At 33.4% G+C, this 16,041-nt stretch overlaps 1 protein-coding gene across 1 annotated transcript; it reads left to right on the top strand.

Moving 5' to 3' along the window:
- The first annotated feature begins 7,176 nt into the window (after positions 1-7,176).
- LOC116174970 (toll-like receptor 6) lies at positions 7,177-10,337 on the top strand. Its single transcript, XM_031493010.1, has one exon. The coding sequence runs from the start codon at positions 7,617-7,619 to the stop codon at positions 10,119-10,121; it is 2,505 nt and encodes an 834-aa protein (XP_031348870.1). The 5' UTR covers positions 7,177-7,616; the 3' UTR covers positions 10,122-10,337.
- Positions 10,338-16,041: the final 5,704 nt, after the last annotated feature.

Raw genomic sequence — 16,041 nt, 5'->3', positions numbered from 1 at the left:
TTCTCTACATTGTTTTTCTGAGCGTGCAAAACTATTCCTTATTACTAAAGGCGCAAATTTCATACTAGATTTAGAAGAGAGATACTAAAATATTCATTTTCCACTATTTTTAAACGTTAGAAATCGATCTCTTTTGTTACGATACTCTTTATAGATCAGTTAATTTTTTATTTTCTCAGTCGCAGCTCCATAAATGAGTGTAACACTTATAATGAATCCTGGATTAAATCCCGTAGAATATTCCGGTTGAGGAAATAAGGCGGAGGTGACGATATCCTTACTCGACTATTATGTGTTAGCAACGAGCGTGCATTTGCAAATGTGATGAACTTTCTAGCTATTGTTACAGGTTGTCTCTTTTTATAATGAGGAATAAAGGGTGTGTATGCATGAACAAATTTGGTTGTCTTTACTATTACTCAAAATTCATAACTTCAGCTTGTTTTTGGTCTTGTTTTTTATACTTCTACACCTATTAGTGCACGATATTTACAAAAGGACTTAGGGGGCTGAAAGTAAATGATATTGCATACCTACCTAAATAGAATTCAATTGACTTTGGAACGACCCTAACCCTAATTTACTACAAACTCTGTACGGATGGTTATAATGGGGACGTGAACAAGATTAGTTCCAAATCGTTTGATCACCAGCCCATTGTTTGCCTTACAATAATCACATTTTAATCTTACATATGAGGACTTTATAAGGGGGACGGACACAAGAATAATGTATCGATTTCAGTAATTTTTTAAAGTCACACTGAAATTGAAAGTGCAACTTGCCTAAATTACTTATTTACCACCTCGTCCTTTTGTAGGACGCAAGGTGTCTAACTACGAGCTTAGTCGACTATTACATATTTCACAATTCAACATATTTCTGAAAAGTTATACATGCTGGATTCAATGAGCCCGTTTGAGCTAAGACCTTTTCAGGGAGATACGACTTCCATTTTTAATGGAAGCTGACATTTAGGTATGAGATAGGTACTCTAGGATAGGGTAACGGTAAGTATTTTTTTAAACTACGTTAAATTTCGAATAAACTTTAATAGTTTCAATTGTATGCGATGTACGATAAAATTATACGTACAATCTTTCGGCAATGCACAAAATGTTTTCCGTCTGTATGTACGTAGTCTTACATCCTTTATACCAAATGTATACTGCCAAAAATTTAACGATATCAAAATAACCGTTTTGTCGAAAATAAAAATGTTTAGTTAGATCAAATACTAATTACTCTTTTCTGTGACATTCTTTTTCTCCGTTTTTGTTTTTACTAAAGCCCAGCATAATTTTTGTAGGTTATACACAGAAAAAAAGAGTCTTACAAATAATTTAATACAAATTTTGCGTTTTGTAACGATAGAGGCAAATTTGGATTTAAAGTTTGTAATGTTTTATAAGAGCATATACAGACCCATATAAGCGAAGCCTGGTGCAAACAACGGAAATGAAAATTCTGACGAGAATTATGGGGGTAATTAGACTACTTATCGAATCCCAAACGAAACAATACAAATACAGTTGAATGTGGAGACGGTACTACAATGTCTAAAAATCAGGCAAATAAGTTGATGGAGACTCGGTGAAAATATCCCGGTAAAGAAGATATGAGAAACAAGAGTGCAGAAATAAAGAAATAGAGGCAGACCAAAAAAACATGGAACGGGGTAGTGGACGAGATTCTACAAGAGAAGGGCCTAACATGGGAAGAAGGGAAAACCTTGGCACAGAACAAGACGGAGTGGACCAAATTTGTGTAGGAATCAACATCTAAAAAAACGAATGTGTCTTTTTGTTTATTATTTTTGTGATGGACTAAAATTAGATTATGTTGCTTTTATATCCCTACACCGTGTACGGTAAAAAAATGGATTATTGATAATATACAAGGTTATCAGGTTATCATAACGTTAGGGATATATTTCAGATTATTACGTATTTTTAACAAACTAAGTTTACAACAGAATGTGAAATGAAACCGATTTCTTAAATAATGGGAATTCTTATGTCCACCAGTTGTTAACGTAAATGTCCAATTTGTACGATTCCCAACCGTTCCTCCAAATTGTACAGAGCGTTATTTAGCATAATAATTCTATAAGTTGCGATGATTACGTCTGAAAACTTACAACAACTTTTTGTTTTCCATAGATATGGTAAAATCCAATTATTAATACAAATAGATTCCATTTACTTTTTGCTACTAGATTAACTTCTTAAAGTTATATAAGACTTTAATTAAAGTACCCCTTACTTTATGATGAATGACCCCATATACAATTTGTTTCTCGAATTTTCGTTGTAAATGTGATAGACTGAGTTTAAGGGCTAAGGTGACTTGACAGCAACTCTTTTTTGATCGCATAGTATCGGGCGATCGAAAATGAGTGACTTGAATGGTTTGAGTCAAGTACGTTTTCCCATGTAAGCAAAAATTCCAAAGGTGACTCGGCGGTCACTCATTTTTGATTGCTATGTATTACTGGAAAATACTAGAAAAATGATAAATAATCGAGTACTTCGGTATCTCAGAAAATATAAGTTTCTGGATGAAGCATAATCAATGGTCAAAAAGCGTGATATTAAACTTTTCACCATCTAAATCCAAAGAAGACACAACGCTTAACAACCCAACTTAAATCTAATTGGAAACCAAGTGGACTCCACCATAAATTCTTAGGAATTAAATTTGAACCATCAGATAGGTCAATATCTATGAAGAATAAATTTAATAAAGTCCCTAGGACACCATCATTGGAGAGCGGAAGAACTAAGAAGACATCAAGTCCAAACCAACATGACTCCTGCCAAAACAACACCAATGTCAAAAAGAGATAAAATCATCGTAAAAAGACTTAGTATAGGTTACGCTCGTCCTTCACATGGATACCTAATGACCTCAGAAAATTCTACAGTCTGTGAATATTGCAACAATACCAGAGTATAAAGCATGTTCTTTTGGATTGTCAAAATTAGAACACCGCTAGACTTGACCATCGCCTCAGTAAACCCCTCCAGAACGTCTTAAATAACCAGCTCTACGATAAACTTTTTGAAAGCAACGAATTTCTACAAGTGCATATGGCAAGCTATATTGTATTTATACTTTTTATAAACGTGTCAACGGCATTTTTTGTCGAGAGAGACACGAAAATTGTAGGATGTCGAAATTTGGATAGTGAATTTGTACGAGAAAAATAGGTATTTTGTGGTGGAACTCCACTAATAAAATTTTGAACAGTGGTGAAAATGAAGTCTTTTGCACATCATTCAAATTTCTTTTGCCCTTGTAATGAGTGCGTGATATTACGGCGCCGCAGTATCTCAAGAGTATCTCTCTAGATAGAGTTACATCCTGAGAAAATTTCGTAGCGTGAAATATGCTGAGTAATCGGTTTTTTAAAATTGTGTGGGTTTTGAAAACGTTTGGGATTGGTTGGAAAGAAACCACTAACCAATAGGCATTCGCCATTTTTGTTTTTTGGGATGAAGTCATTAAGGATGATGAATTCTGAATATATAAGGGTGTTCACTTCTATGTAAAAATATTTAATGGTTAAACGATATTAGTGATAAATTTGCAAAAAAACCATACTCAAAGTTAGAGGAGATAAATATGTTGTTTATAAAATCAATTTCTCCTTTTTCTGTGAAGGAAAACAACAGTTTAGTCAACAATTACATAAGCCGTTAATACGAAGTTAAGACTGTCAAAATTTGGATTTACTTGCACAATAAACCACCAAAATCATCGCGCGAAGATCCACTCTCAAAAATTTTTAAAATCTTAAATAACTTTGATGCTGGATATAGGGAAACAGCCTGTATAGAATATTTTCGCACATCAATTAAATTGGCGATTTTGGATTTTGGACAAGTGAAAACCATCGTTTCTAAGTAGTTACGTCTTAACAATTTCCAGTTATTGTTTTTTAGATTATGTCATTGTCATTGTTATTTATTTAAACAATGGTTATGTAGATAGAAAAATACGAATTTTTTCTCAAAAAAATTTACATTAAACTTTTCTGTAGGTTATCGATTTCGAAACAAATATTGTTTTTTACTTTCCTCACTAAATCATATTTTCTTCACTCTTTTTAGAGACGAAAGTAGTTGTTTCTAAAGTGGTTTCAGAAAAAATAAATGATCGTTAAAAAAATGATGGTAGTACTGAGGATCCTTCGATATCTTCCGTTGTATCGGTTTGTTTTACGATGCGGTTACAGAATTTTATGGAAAAACCTGGGACTTTACTAAGTACCCATGGATGATACACTGTTTTAAGAAGAAATATATCTACCCTTTTCCGGTTTTTACCCATGATTCAAGACTTCAAATATCTGTATCTAACACCTAAAATGATGATTTAGATGCTTTAATCAACTTGATCTTGAAGATCCAGTGATTTTGAGGTTGAGTGGGCTTGAAACTTCGAAATGGCAATTTTGGCATAGAAACATTCTAAATTTTGGAAACTGATACTCCAAAAAATTACCGTTTAAGGTCTTGAAATTGGTACACAGTGGAATTTTAATAACGGGCTTGATTTTAAGATATGAATTTTAAAATCCAAAGTTTTAAAATCTCAAGCAAGCGTAATATCCGTTAGTTTAACGCTAAACCCTGCAATAAGTTTTTTTGTTAAAAAAACTACTAAATGCAATAAAAATTATTATTATTATTATTATTATTAATTTGAAAGCAATATCCGTGCTTTTGATACTCCGACAATAAAAAAATCTTAAGGTACCTATCCTCGTACCTACCCCTTCTAAAAAAACTGAAACCCTAACTTGCATAATAAGATTCCGAACGTACGAAATTTTACGGTGGGTTTTCAAGTGAAGCAACCCTCAACTTTCCAACTTCAGTTCTGCAAAACATATCCGCTTGCATTTCTGCATGATAAGGATGGTTAAATTTCCTAAAATGTGCAAAATTTTATATCTACAATTTCAAAATCCCTTTAATTCGACTACAGAGAGTTACGAAACTTTCTCTTTCATTTATTAAGGAGTAAATATTCTTCGGTTTTAGTTAAAAAATCTGATGATTACAGGTTATTAATGAGTTAAATTAGAGAGCAAGGCTTTAAAGGTGGCGTTTACAAAAAGTGCAAAAGTTGCCTTGCGATTTCCTCAATAACTTTGTTTCGAGGTAAAAAAAAATGAACTTCTGTTAACGACCGATGGTTGCTAAAGGTTTAAGCTTGTGAATGAAGTTAAATTTGATAACAAATTATTATCAGTGTGTGATAAAAATGAAAGATATATATTTTATATGGGAGTTTTTTAACAACTTATTTCCTAAATAACGGCGAAAGTGCAGGAATTAGCTAAATAATTTTTGTTTCATGCAAATGTCGGAACATTATATATTTGAATGAATGTTATTTCAACCAAAAATTTGTACCCAGAAGGCAATTATTGTGGAAACAAATTATTTCATTGTTTTGTTGCTTCGAATAGATTTTGTTTTGTTTTTTTTATTCATCACAGACTACTTGATTAAAATATAAAAACCGTTGATATAACTGGTATCTTATTTTCAATCTTATGCTATGATATATAGCTCGTTGAAATGAGAAAAAGTCCAATATAGCGCCCCTATTTAAATTTAGGAAGTTGGTAAAGTAGCCATCTTGAATTTATATCAATTTTAGGTAAATTAAGCGGATCAAAGACAGTAATAAGTGTTATATAAAACTTTTTTTTATATCTCTTATACTTTCGATGATATAAGACATTCAGGGAAATGATCGATTTTAGTTTTTAGTGCACTTTCACTTTTAAAAAATAAAAAATGCACTTTTGCGCTCTTGATGTCTGTCTGAGTCACAAAGGCTCCGGAACTACACCACTTACACACTTGGTATTGGTGTCATTCGATCATAAATTAAAAATTATTTCATTTTTTTTATTCTCGTTAAGGCATGAAATGTCCATAAGGACTGTTAAAATCGAAAAAACAAATGTGCATTCTACGCCTCTCTGTCACAAGCGGTTTGATGAATTTTTTGAAATTACGTCTAAGCTATTCGACATTTTGAACTTTCACAAGCAAATTTTAAATAAGCATCTAAAACTGCAAAACATTGCCCATTTAACCAATTCTCTATCTTTAATAATAAGAAAGTTACCCATGCAATCCCACGCGATCTGGGACACACTGTATACTATTGTAAGATTAATACTGAAAAACGCTTATTTATCTACTTATTTTCAAAGTTTCTTAAACCAGTTTCATTAGAATGTTAGATAAACAATACCTAATTTGGATACGTAGACGCAGAAGATGCATAATTTACTCTCGAATTTATGTGCTTCATCTAACCCTCGATCTAACCACACAAAAATCTTGATTTTCAGATATCTACCTTAGTAGGCAATAAATTCAAGAAAAATTGGTACCTCAATTTAATTTCCTTCACAAAATTTCCTCACGTCCAATGGAGTGAAACCATCCGGGTTTGGTACAATGCAGGTTGAATGACCGAATTTGCTTCTCCACATTGAAATGTATTATATTATACATTGTAAATGACACTGTCGCCCCACTATTGGTCACATGAAATTGACATTAGGCCACAAAACCTAGATTTACAAACAAAATTTAATTTCATTTATTTCCACAAACTTTAAATTTGTTGTTTGACGAATAAACCCTCGGCTTGCCTAAATTACAATAGATTCAAAATTCGTTGGGTCTTAAACACACATTTTTAAAAGCAATGACAAAACACCTTCAATCTAAAATTAAGCCCTAACGTTCCCCAACACTACCTAAATTAAATCTACACCAGACAACACAAATGCAATGTTCATCAAACCCCACAGAGGAAATTGGAATGAAAATGTCACTAATTTTGTACACAATTTTATAGTCTTCGCGGCATACAGACTTCTTACCATTGAAATTAGATGCTAGCTTCTTAATTTTTGGTTCTTCTTCACTTCAACTTTCTTTTTAAAAAACTCGCGTTTTTCGTAAACCGTTTTTTTGCCTTACTATTTAAAACCTCGTCTTATCACGTAAACAAAATGTTATCAATTATTGTCTATTATTATTATTGTCAAAGCCCATTTTTACACAGAAAATAATACAAATCGTTTCTAAAAGTAAGGAAATTCTACACAAAGAAACACCTGCAAATTTTGCCAACTTAAAATGTCTTATCAAATTAAAGTAATTACTTCGCTTTTTTATATAATCATGCATGACCTAAATTCAATTTAAATCGCCAAGACACCATCCATCTTTCTCATTTAAGAGAAAATAAATACGGAAATTAAAATTGTGCATGGTATCACAACAATGTAATTAAGTAATAATTAATATTGGTAAATAATTATTCAAAAACAAACGGCTGAGACTAGATTATGTGATAGAAAACCATCATTTTGGAGTCTGCCTACGATATGCAGAAAATTTTTTTCATGCCAAATTTGTTGTTAAACGTTGAGAGTGAATTCTAAATTTAAAAAAACCAAAATGTTATTATCACCAATGGTAATTTGCCTACTCTTTGTGTCACTTTAAATAAACGAACTTGCATAAGACTACTATCTACTATCTCCTAATATATCTTTCATTTCAGGAAGGATGTGGACAAACGTAATTGGCATTCAGATGATGATCTTCTTCTACTGTGCGAAAATGTCAACACAACAATCCTGTGCGACTAATTACAAAAAAAATGAGGTATACTGTGACAGATGCAACTCGCAACTCGACTTACAGAAAAAAATTCACGAACTAACAAGAAGAATTAATCCTCATCATATTCGCCAACTGACTATTGTCAGAAGTAACATTGATATATTAACTCCAAAGAAGTTTGAAATATTCAATCGACTTGAAAGTCTCTACTTAACTGGAAATAAAATTGGCATTATACCGTCGAAAGCGTTTGAAGATCTACATCTACAACACCTTAGTATATTCAGTAACGAAATCCATCAAATACAACCACAAGCGCTGTATGGATTGAAAGACTTGAAAGACTTAACATTTTCATTTAACAATCTAAAGGAGGTTCCCAAAGGCCTAATCAGCAATTTAACTGCCTTAGTATACTTGAACATGGACAACAATAACATAATGAGTTTGCTACCCTCTGATTTCGTAGGACTAAAGAACTTAAAACACCTTCGATTGTCTTCAAATAATTTGAGCTATATCGGTCGTGGTGCTTTTGACAATTTAAACACTTTGGAAAAAATTATATTAGTTAACAATAATATTTCGGCTTTAAATGAAAACGTCTTCAATGCCAATGGATTAAAGGAACTGCATTTAAGTCAGAATCCTTTGGTATCCATACACGCTTTGGCATTTGCGCACAGCACAAACCTAGAAGCCTTGTACTTAAATAACAACAAAATTAGAACATTTAACGAAACAGTATTCAATCGATTGCATTTTTTGAAAAAGCTTATTTTGGCTTCAAATGATATTGTGCAACTTCCCAATAATCTATTTCAGAATAACGCGCATATCACAATTTTGCGTTTAGAAAGCAATAAAATAGACACCCTAAATGAGTTTATATTTAAAGGGTTGAAAAATTTGGGAACTCTATCTTTGGAAAGGAATCGTATTTCCAATTTACCACCCAAATTATTTGCAAGCAATATCAATTTGATGGAATTGAATCTGCGCAATAACCGAATTAAAGCACTCTATGGCGGCACCTTTAAAAACTTAACGAATTTGAAAGCACTGTATCTAAGTGAAAACGATATACAGCATTTGGAAGCCAATGTGTTTGCAGACCTAATCAATTTGAACACTCTCTGTTTGCGGAACAACACAATCTCTAACTTAAATGCGAATAGTTTTACCGGATTAACCCAATTGGTAACCTTAAATCTACAATCAAATCGTCTATCTACGATAAACAACTTCACCTTTATGCATTTACGTCAGCTGCTATTTTTAAATCTCAGTTTCAACAATCTGACTAAATTGGAGAACAATTCATTGTCGGGATTAAGGAACTTGCAATATTTATACCTTCAAGGAAATCATTTGAAAATCCTTCAAGGAGGCATTTTTCATAATACAAATTCCCTGCTACATGTAGCTTTATATAATAACAAGGTAGAGGGAATACATCCAGGTGCTTTCAAAGGATTATCTCGAATATACCACTTAGATATAACACACAATAATATCAAGACGTTAACTGCAGGATCTTTCGACGGCTTGTCACAGCTAATGATGCTGATGTTGGCGAATAATAACATAGAAGCCCTGCCCAAGTCTGCTCTACGCGGTTTACCTTCTCTGGTTGGAATATATTTGTCGAACAATAAAATCAAGCAAATACCCGCAGGAGTTTTGCGAGAGGTCCCTCGTCTACGATCGTTACAATTAGATCGCAATTTAATCAGTGGAATAGAAGACAACGCATTCGAAGGAATGAGGGAATTGATACAAGTATCCATGACAGGAAACCAAATCAAATCATTGACCAGTGCAACGTTTAAAGGGGCACCTGCAATGGTTCATTTAAACCTGAGATTTAACAAAATAGACACAATTCCAGCTAAAGCATTTGAACATCTTCCAAATTTACTTATGCTCGATTTGAGCTACAACGAAATTTCGCAATTAAACTCGTCATCGTTTGTAAATTTACGAAAACTATTGCATTTAGGCCTGTCCAACAACAAAATAAAATACCTACCCTCGAATATCTTCCAGCATACAACTTCTATCTCTACATTAAACATATCACAAAATTTGCTGAATTCCATAAATAAACTTTCATTCACTCATTTACACTCGCTAGGAGGGTTAGCTATAACTAACAACAACATTTCCTCGATTGAACCTTTTTCATTTGATGGAATGAAATTTTTGACAATGCTCAATTTGAGGAATAATTCACTCAAATCTATCGACAGTCGGACTTTTTACGGCTTGATATCGTTGCACACTCTAAATTTGGAGAATAATAAGATTAATGCTATTACTTCGGATGCTTTTCAACACTTACCTCGTTTACGTATTGTTACACTATTGGGAAATAATGCTAGCTATGGAATAGTGTCCAAACTTCGATCAAATTCTATGGGAGGAGGACCCATCTATGCTATTTGAATTTTATAGAATATTATCAGTATCTAGAATAAGTTCAGTAGTAAATATTAAACAAAGCAAAATTTGGTGTTTCTGAAGTGAACTTATCTGTATAATAAGATTACTTTCCGTACTGATATTGCCCATTTTTTTTAAGAAGTGGAATTTTTCTCTTTATCTTTTTGTGAAAATACATCGCGCTTCTGCTCAACCACTTCATAGAAGTTTTTAATAAGAATCAAAAATGTCAAAATAATTCCATATGTAGGTATCCCTATTAAATAAAATTCGAAAAACCAAGCACTACTATCTTTTATACTCCTTCTAAACTTACCGATTTGCGATTTTCAAAACGCAATTCGGAATCTTAAAAGATTGAACCCAACTAGGGTGTTCACTATTTAAGATTTAATATACACTGTGTCCAAGATAAGGATGCCTATATCATGGGGATCTCCGAAACCATAGAAGATACAACGATGATCAAATTATGGAAAAGTTGCGCAAGGGCAGATACAGAAAATTGCCACTTTTTGAACTTTACAGAGATTTTCGATACAACGTTTGGTTTCGGAGAAATAATCATCAAGTTTACTTTTTTATATGGCCCGTAAAAAAGTACACACTGTATTGAATAGCATTTGTTTATTACGAATACAACTATGTACGGTAACCACACAAAAAGACAAACAACACCCTAATCGTACTATGAATACCTATCGGACAAATGTCTCGGTTCTCGGAAAATGGAAAATTTATTCGATAATTCGACAGTTATTGTCACCCGATTATAGCACTATGCACGAGTACACCATCCTGTTGATACAGATACAAACAATTTTCAACTATTTGTTTCTTTGTGTATGCCGTATATCGTGGTATCCGCAATCAAAAATGCTACTCGCTCGATACAGTGTGCACTTTTTTACGGGCCATATCAAACAAGTTGTAAATCAGCATATGCATGATTAAAGCGCATTTTTGGTAATGCAGGTCAGTATTTTAGTAGCGAAGTTTAAAATTATCGATCTCACGAGTCATTTTGGCTGCGTTAAATAATTAATTTGATTTAATTTCAATTGAGGGTACGTCTTTATTTTGTAAAACAAATCACAAAGTAAAATAATAAGTTTTATACTGGTAGCGCTATCTAACGGTAAAATTATAGCACCTCCGAAACCCATATCGAAATTATTTTCTTCAATTATCGATCTCACAAGTAATCTAACTCAAAATAGACTAGTGCCTGCACATCTACACTATAGCAGAAAGCTTTTAGTGAAAATTTGAATTCTCGAGCTATTGTGTGGTTGAGATCTCACGGGGACAGCCGGCCTGTCAGCCATAACGAATATAATAGCGTATTTTTTTCAAAAATCCGCTAAACATAAAGTTGATAATTTCTCTGAAATGAAACGTTGTATTGAAAACCTATGAACGGTATCTTGTAGAGCTCAAAAAGTGGCAATGAGAAATTGTTGTTTTTTTGTATCTGCTCAAATAACGTAAACAAAAATAAAAATCCAGTCAGCAAATTTACATGATGGTGCCGTTGGAAAGATCTTGTAGAACGCACAACTCCTTCGTGACAGAGTTTCATTTTTTCTCCTAGGTGCGAAATTAACCAGCTTTTGCAAGTAGTGATTCTCACACGAAGCAAGAATTCTTGCATCTTGTCTTGTCTTGTCTTGCGCAAGAAGAAGTGTTGTTCGAATCCGGGTTCGAGCATGGATTTTTGTAAAAGTGAGCTGGGTTGGTAGAGCAGCCTTGGCTGAAACCCCGCCCTGTGCAAAAATGACTGTGCCAATGTAATATACGAGGCGACAGGAAAAGGAATCTGGTAAAGTGACAGGCTACAGGAACAGTACTTAGGTAAAGTGTTACTGCCACTCTCATGGAAGCTAAAATTTCTAGACATACAGTAGGCATGAACATGAAAGGTTTCATGACGATTTCAGGAAAAAAATATTGATATTAAGATGCTCGAACTACTGTGAATTATGTTTCAGTATAGTTGAAAGAGCGGCGTCCTGGAAAATAGTGTAAGCATTTAGAGCGAGTAAGTTCGGTTAGCATAATATTTTGCAACATTTTGTCTTGTCTTGTCTTGCGAGAATCACTATTTGCAGGGCGCACGTCTTCGAGACGTAGTCGACTTTGGGAAGAATAATAACTACCAAGTTTCTTTCGTTTACACTTCTGTCACATTTGTGTGTAAGGGGGGTTGCATAACGTTCAAGTCATATCAGTCATATCAATGCATTGGCCCACATGAATAAACGGGAGCATATGCTTATACTTGCAAAATTCAAAGTAATTACTCGTAAGAGCAGCCCAGTATGAAGGGACACTTAGAGTATTTACTATGAATTTTGCAAGTATAAGCGTATTGAACATTAGCAATAGTATGTGTTATATTATGATAGTATAGATTTGTATGTTCAGAGTTAAAATTTACGCACTGTATATTATAATATTAGCTTTTTAAAATTTTTCTAAATTATTTTTTTTTTGTTTTTAAATCACAGAAAATAACAAAATGGCCAAAAATATCACTTTAGAAACCTATTTCTGATGAGTTAATCAAAAGTGTAGCTACAAAATCGAAAGAACATTTGCATCGTAAACTTTAGCAGGTACCTACTCATTAATATTGTAGCGTATGGTAGATTGTGACTACATCCCATCCCACAATGTGTCCAATCCAATATCTTTAGAACACGACAAAGCTAACTATAATTCGTTATACGCACATAGGTATAGTAGGTACTTAGCCAACATTTAATTATTAAATTCATTGGTCCACTAAAATGAACAACCACAATGTAATTTTGCATTTGAAAATCGTTGTGATTTATTACATACCGTAATAAAAACAGCAACACTTCGTCACAATAGCTTTCAACCCCTTTTGAATTTGAATTAGAGTACAGACAGAATGCGCATTGTGTATACCTACTACACAATAATTGCCAAGTCACCCTAATTAAATTATTTCCTCCATTTCGTTATAAAACGCTTCATTTGAGGTCATAAATATTATTTTAAATATGCATACACGCACATACAGTGAGTCTTTTTTAAATGCGAACATAGGGGTTTGCATGCAATGTAATTTCCCTATGTTCGATTTAAAAAAAAATACATCAATCTATGAGGTGTGCGCGGTTCACATTCCCAAATCGGGCAACTTGTGTGACTATGAACAGCAACTCTATAGTCTTTATGATGAAGAGCGCTCGGTAAGATTTTTTAAAGAAGCCATGTGACGCCATAGCAACTTTAGGATACATTTTTCTTAAACTTACGATAACTTGACCTCGCAGGACACGCACTGACACCACAACTCATTGTGAACCAACCTTCAATTATTTGTAGGTCATGTGCACCTGGTATTCTACTAATTTGATCTATTCAATACATAAATGAAGAAAATAAATACCGAAAACAATTACAATAAATGTTCGAAGTGTCCTCCTTGACATTCTAAGCAATAACCTAACCGATTTCGTAATTAAATTGGACGGCGGTATTTTTAAAAATGTGACAGCTGTCAATTGTATCTACTACTCATTTGAACTATTCAATAGATTGATGTGTTTTTTTTTAAATCGAACATAGGGAAATTACATTACATGCAAACTCCTATGTTCGCATTTAAAAAAAATTCACTGTATATGATTTTCGCCATAAATCACTTTCGGTTTTTTATACTTCCCAAAATTGTACATCACGGTCCGAGAAACAATCGGAGATGCAAACAATAAGATATCGACATGCATTTTTTACAGAAATTTTACACTTAGGTACCTACACCTTAAATGTTCGGGCAAAACTAGCCCAAGCAAGTTATTGAAATATGTAGCGATTGAAATCGGTGAACATCCATAAAATAACTAATAACGCTTAAATTTTATTATGGTCAACTCCAAACCAAAAGAGGTTTATAACTTCAATTTAAATTTGTTTCAAACAGTTTCTGAAATTGTCCATTTAATAAAGTCTTTAGCGTTTCATTAAACGGTTCTCGCGTCTCGCGAACAACAATTATATCACCACGATTAGGTGTAACATCTACGGGCTAGCTGAACTCCTGCACACCTGAGAAGACAATGTTAAAATTTACAACGAACGATGTTCTGTTCTAACCGAGGTTCTAACTTACTTAATTGTAAAAACCTGGCAACATAAAACAAGATAATATGAAGAATAGCATTCGATTTTAGGGAGAGGGATTCTTGGACACTACTCCGTCCTCGAGATGTTCGCATTTGAAGTTTTGACCCCACCAGTAGATATGCCTTGCCTAGTCTAGTTGTTTCAATAGCACTTTGTGAGTACTCTCCGTCATTCTAATCTCGAGATATTCGCACTGCAACTTTTTACATCACTAATGGCTATATTTCTACCATGATACTACAAACTTAACAAGATAAGCTCACGCGCACGATCTTCTCTGTGTTCCTGCTATTCCTTTATTTTTTGGTAGGTTGCAGCGACTATAGATTGATGCAACGGGATTATTGATGTACCTACAGCAATCAATTTTTTAAGCATTGGCAAAATTGAGAGCTAGCATCTGTATTACCTATAGGTCTAGGTATAGGGTGATGTAGTCCTTATCAGCGTTTCAAAGAATTGTAGGTAAATCTAACGTGAAATAAACAAATGAATGACAATATTATCGATTTCACACGCATCGCCTTCATTGACGTTATTTGAGGTATGACCATAAATGTACCCATAATACAAAAAAAGTTTTGAACCACTGGATTAGGAACCGATAGGCATTACCGCCATCTAAGTGTAAATAGCCACACACACACTAAATTGAACAGCAGAAAATAATAATGGCCACGTTTTATTTAACATTTTTGTTTCGTGGTTAGAAGAGCACGTATACATTTGTTAATAATTTACTTATGCAAATTTAATTCTGCGTAATCTTATCTTTCTAATGATACCAAATTCATCTATTTTCATTGAAGATCTTAAAAAACATTCAGATGATTCAATACATCGTATATTAGTATGAACATGTTTGAATTTCGATATAAAATGGTTAATTTTAAAAATAACCACGAAATAAAACCGAAGTTTTGTTATGCAACTTATCGTACTGTTACAGGTCCATTTTTAGTTTAGTTTTGCGCTCAGAGTAAGAAATAAAGATAGAGATGCCTTGATGCTTATCTATGCTACAGTGACTTTATAGAGACAGTGGCGACAACAGGGTATCTCGTTTTTGATTGGTCGTTGGTTCCGGTCGCCATATTGGAGCTAAATTCCAAACTGGCCAATAGAAAGCTTTCAAAACGACGCGGTGCACTCCGTGCTATAATTATTAATTATACTGTTTTGACAGTGTCACCTGTAATTGTCACGGCTTCATGTTACTAGTTTACACTTTGCTTCTTGCATTTGCTTTATTTTACGTTTTCCGTCTCCAGTTTTATATAAACTCGATTTTTAAAGACGCATATAGTTTGGATTTATTACGATATTATAAGGTATGTAATTCGCTTAGTGTTTCTAGATGTAAAACTGTGCCTAACCTTACGACTGGTAATTGATGTAAAATTTTTTTCAGGAGCCCTAAATACCTAATGAGTTTAGATAGAAAACTGGTTAGAGAAGCAGCTTATCCGAAATTTAGCAGCAAATTCATTTGTGATCGTAAATACGTTTGAATTGGTTTCATGTTTGCTGGAGCACATGGAATATTGATCTCTTGTACTCCGTGGACTAGGTCAACGTGTTTTGTCTTCCATTTAAGAGACTAAAGAAATACTTTTAAGTCCGGAAGCGACAGGGGACAAGAAGTGACAGAAGACACTGAAATGTCAAACACAATTTAATGATTATTTATATGTACATTTTGGATATTGCACCATATTTCATACTTATTATACTGTTTTCCATATACCCATACCTTTTTGAA

This window comes from Photinus pyralis, unplaced genomic scaffold (assembly GCF_008802855.1).
Source record: "Photinus pyralis isolate 1611_PpyrPB1 unplaced genomic scaffold, Ppyr1.3 Ppyr1.4_LG6, whole genome shotgun sequence".
Lineage (NCBI taxonomy): Eukaryota > Metazoa > Arthropoda > Insecta > Coleoptera > Lampyridae > Photinus > Photinus pyralis.
The sequence above is the reverse complement of the archived record's forward strand: the minus strand, read 5'-3'. Positions and strand labels throughout refer to the sequence as shown.